At 35.6% G+C, this 4,392-nt stretch overlaps 1 protein-coding gene across 1 annotated transcript; it reads right to left on the bottom strand.

The window, feature by feature from the left end:
• Positions 1 to 271: 271 nt before the first annotated feature.
• Positions 272 to 1,207, bottom strand: LOC127198014 (olfactory receptor 150-like). The gene has a single exon (XM_051155819.1). The coding sequence runs from the start codon at positions 1,205 to 1,207 to the stop codon at positions 272 to 274; it is 936 nt and encodes a 311-aa protein (XP_051011776.1).
• Positions 1,208 to 4,392: the final 3,185 nt, after the last annotated feature.

Here is a 4,392-nt window from a genome sequence, read left to right as displayed (position 1 = left end):
TATTGTCCTAAATACATACAACAGAAGCAGTCACAAGAAGGTTTTTGAGGGTTTGACAAACTGCCTAATGTAATACATGCTATGATGGATTCTCTGCATCCCAGATAGATGCTGTCCTACATATGTCTCATTGCCAAAACTGGTCCTGTCATTGGCAACTTTAAAAATAAACAGTGCTAGCAGTAATCTCACACCATGTCGTCAGATATAGCCCTCTGAATAGTTTGCCAGTTCTCTAAACATGAATTTTAGTAAAGAAAACCCAGTCTTTTCACAAGGAAAAAGTTCTTTCAAGGAACTTATTTACAGCGACTTTGACATCCTTATTCCTCAGGCTGTAGATCAGTGGGTTCAGCATGGGCACAACAATGGTATAAAACACAGAGGACACTTTCCCTTGGTCCATAGAGCTGACTGATGATGGTTGCAGGTACATGAATGCAAGGGAGCCAAAGAAGATAGCAACAGCTGATATGTGTGAGCTGCAGGTGCTGAAGGCTTTGGACCTGCCTTCAGTGGATTTAATCCGGAGGATGCTGGCAATAATGAAGATGTAAGAGCTCAGGATAATCAGAGTTGGAATAAAGATGTTAAAAACACTGAAACACAGAACTACCACTTCATTAATAAAAGTATCAGAACAAGGGAGTTCCAGTAGTGGATATAGATCGCAGAAGTAATGATTTATTACATTAGCCTTACAGAAATGCACTCTTAGCATGCAGACTCTGTGAGTTGTGGCACCCATCAAGGCCATACAATACACGCCAAATATCATCCAGGAACAGACTTGATAGGACATCGCAACATTATAGAGCAATGGGTTACAGATGGCAACGTAGCGGTCATATGCCATTGCAGCCAGCATGTGACATTCTGCAATAGCAAAAATAAGGAAAAGGTAGAGCTGAGCCATACATTCAGTGTAGGAGATGGTGTTCTTCACTGCCACAAAGTTCACCAGCATTTGGGGGATAATAACAGTAGATTGGCAGAGGTCAACGAAAGACAGACTGCTGAGGAAGAAGTACATGGTGGTGTGCAGATTGGAGCTGAGCAGGATCAGGATGATCATGCCCAGGTTCCCCACTACTGTGACCACATAGATTCCTAGAAAAAGGAGGAAGAGGGGCAGCTGCAGCTCTGGTTTGTCTGTTAACCCAGCGAGGATGAACTCTGTCACTCTGGAAAGATTTCCTTGTAACATTTTCTTCCGAGAGTTCTCTGTAGAAAGAGATGGGAAAAATGAGTTGGGTATCTATTATCTTACCACACACTGAGGTGTCAAGCCGAATTCAAGCTCTCGTTTTTGCTAGGCATCATCAATATTCTGACAGATATTGCTGCACTTTAGCTGTGTAAGACATTGGACTTCTGAATCATATCTGTCCCCGGATATGATTATTGCTCTGAGACTGTTAATACTCACTCAAATGACAACGAAAGAGTGATGTAATGAGGTCAGTGGAGTCTGCTAAGGGTTTTTCACGCCTTATTTGTTATACTCCCCGTCACTCTCCAGAGAAATCCAAGTTACAGTAAGAGCAGCATCTTCTCAAAGACAAAAGATCACTACCCATATACACAACCCATCCTAATGGTGGTGACCTGGAGCTTTCTCTGTGCAATAATGAACAGTGTAATCTGTACTCTCTCTTTAATCAACATTATAGCAGAAGTCTAAGTTAGGGTGAGAACATGAAATCAAAAGGCTTTCTGAATGTAAAAACAAATGATAAAAATATCTTTACACCCACGTGAATTAATTTTCTGTGCATAAAACTCCAAGAAATCTTTAAGAAAGTGACATTGCAATTTATTTAAAGACCATTGTGGAAGTGAGAGCCAAGGTCATCAAACACTCAACGATCATAAAAATCCACTTGAAATACCACGAAAAATGTTTTAAAAATTGAAAATAAATTAAAACTTATCAGATATTGCACTTGAAATCTTTAACATTTTTTAAAAAAATAAATCATTACAAACATGGAGAAAAATCCATCTTCATGAATCACAGGACTTAACATTGTGAAATGGAAATACTTCTGAAACTGGTCTAAAAGGTCGGTGTAATGTTAATGAGAAACCAAGATATTTTTAGTACCAATATTAACATGCTGATCATAAAACATCCATAAAAATGTAAGGGATGGGGAATTATCAGAACAAATCAGAAAGAGAAGAACGAAACCGGAAGTTTCAAGTTTCTCCATTTGAATCTTATTACATCACTATATTCTCGTGATACAAATATGTCATGAGATTTAATGAAATTGTCATTCTGGAAAAACATATATCTGTAAATAATTGATGTTATGTGTTTCATAGGAATTCAGTGTAGGAAGAATTTTTTTCCACAATTGGGCAATTAAATGAAACTGCATGTGAAATAGTTAATATCCAACTTCTCATACTATGAAGACATTAATGAAAACAGATGCTACCACTAAATATAATAGCTAAAATAGCAATAATATAAAAGAATATACATCTTAGGTGTGGCAGGCAGATACAATTCTATAGAAAGATAAGGTAGAATAGTTAGATAAAGTCTTCAAAAACCCCAGAGACATGCAGAATATGGCATTTAAAAATGTTTTTTTATTATTTTAAAGATTCACTGACAATGAGACAGGATAACTCCTGGCAACACCCAGCCTACTTCAAAGCATGATGAGCATCAAAGAATCTCCTTATGAAGATGCCTTCAAATATGGCAAACCAGACACTGGGCAAAATGTCCTCATTACAAACACTGACAAAATTCTTCCTAAAACTTGGCAAGCTTGGATGCAAGGAGAGTTGACCTGCCAAACTCTGCGAAGACAGAGCCAGCACGTCCTCAATAGTTCCTGTCTCACAAATATGTCTGCCAGATATATTGGGCCAGAAGGCTGAAGATGATGCTTCAACATTATAGAGAGTTTTGGGTGAGTATTCAGCTAGAAAACTGTCTGTCATCTTCTCCTTTGGAAAGCTACTAACCTGCACTCCCAGCATACTCAGGTTATCAAGTTTATTCCTTCTCAAGTCTCTGATGGAGTTGAAGACAGGTAGCTTAGTTTTACAGTGAAGCTTAGTTGTTTAGGGGTTAAGATGTTTTTATGTCTAGATAGATGTCTTAAGTTGATAATGACAAGATGTGATGGAGATTGATTTACATTCAGAATTTTAGATGTACCATGACAGGAAAGATGTTTTCTTCAAGGCTGTCAAATACAAATAGCCAAAACACTATGAATGTAACACTTATATAATTCCAGATTGTATCATGGTTCTTCTTGATATAGATAATTTATTGTACATATGTGTAATAATATAAATGCATATGTAAAAAATAAAAAATAAAAAGCCTGAGATTATTTGCATTAATCTCATGTTTATTGCTTTAAATAAAATATAACACTGGGTCTTCAAGCTCATGAAATTGGTGATAGTTTCTTCAATAAGTTGCCACAACCAGAGGTTATGGCAAAATAGATAATTAATTGGACATAATTAAAATTAAAAATAATTTATGCCTTATAAGACACAACAGATAGATTAAAAATAACACACTTTATGGGAAACACAACTAAAGTAATAGTCTCTTAGGGAGACGATTAATAGCCTTTAATAACTTTTGTATTTTAATGTCTAAGAAAACAAATAATTTAGTTAAAAATAGCCAGATCATCAATAAACATCTAAAAATATGTGTGCAATTATTAATTATTAGGGGTATTTAAATAAAACTACAGCAAAGCAAAATTTTTTATATATTGGAGGGATTATGAAAAACTTTTAATTTCTCACAATGATGCAAGAATTTACAATCTTATATTACAGATGTGGTTTTAAAATAAGACAGATTTTTGGAAAACAGTTGAAGAACTCTTCAAATATTTAAAACATACAGTTACCACCGGCCCAAGGAATTTCATTAAAAACTTGAGACACATCTATAAGAATTGAAAACACACTGACACAAAAAAGACATTTAAAAAAACTCTCTGAAAAGCACTGCTTAGCACAGGTAATAATGGATGGAAGGGTCTTATTGCCCCGTACTTGTTTCCTTCTAACACTCTAGTTGGCTGTCTCCTATACAGAAAACCCACTCCTAGGACCAATTCTGTACTTTTCCAGATAATCTTAAGACTGTCTAGAGTTTGGTATTGTTAACTTGAAAATCAAACTCAGAAGTGGTAGTATAGTAATTTCTATGAAATATGTTTTATTTATTTTAGCAAGTCTCCTAGTTTTATATCTATTAAAGATAAGAATGACTAACTAACCATGAGCTGAATAAAGAAAACAGTAATGGAAATGATAAAGTGGATGGAGGAAATTCCATGAAGCTTCAACTCTACCACAAAGAAGCACAGCAGGCAACTAAGAAATGCAAAG

This window comes from Acomys russatus, chromosome 14, assembly GCF_903995435.1.
Source record: "Acomys russatus chromosome 14, mAcoRus1.1, whole genome shotgun sequence".
NCBI classification, from domain to species: Eukaryota; Metazoa; Chordata; class Mammalia; order Rodentia; family Muridae; genus Acomys; species Acomys russatus.
Note: the sequence above shows the minus strand (reverse complement) of the source record. Positions and strands in the feature narration are given on the sequence as shown.

Excerpts from the sequence above, each read along its gene's own strand:
- LOC127198014 (XM_051155819.1), bottom strand. The coding sequence starts at position 1,207 with ATGTTACAAGGAAATCTTTCCAGAGTGACAGAGTTCATCCTCGCTGGG.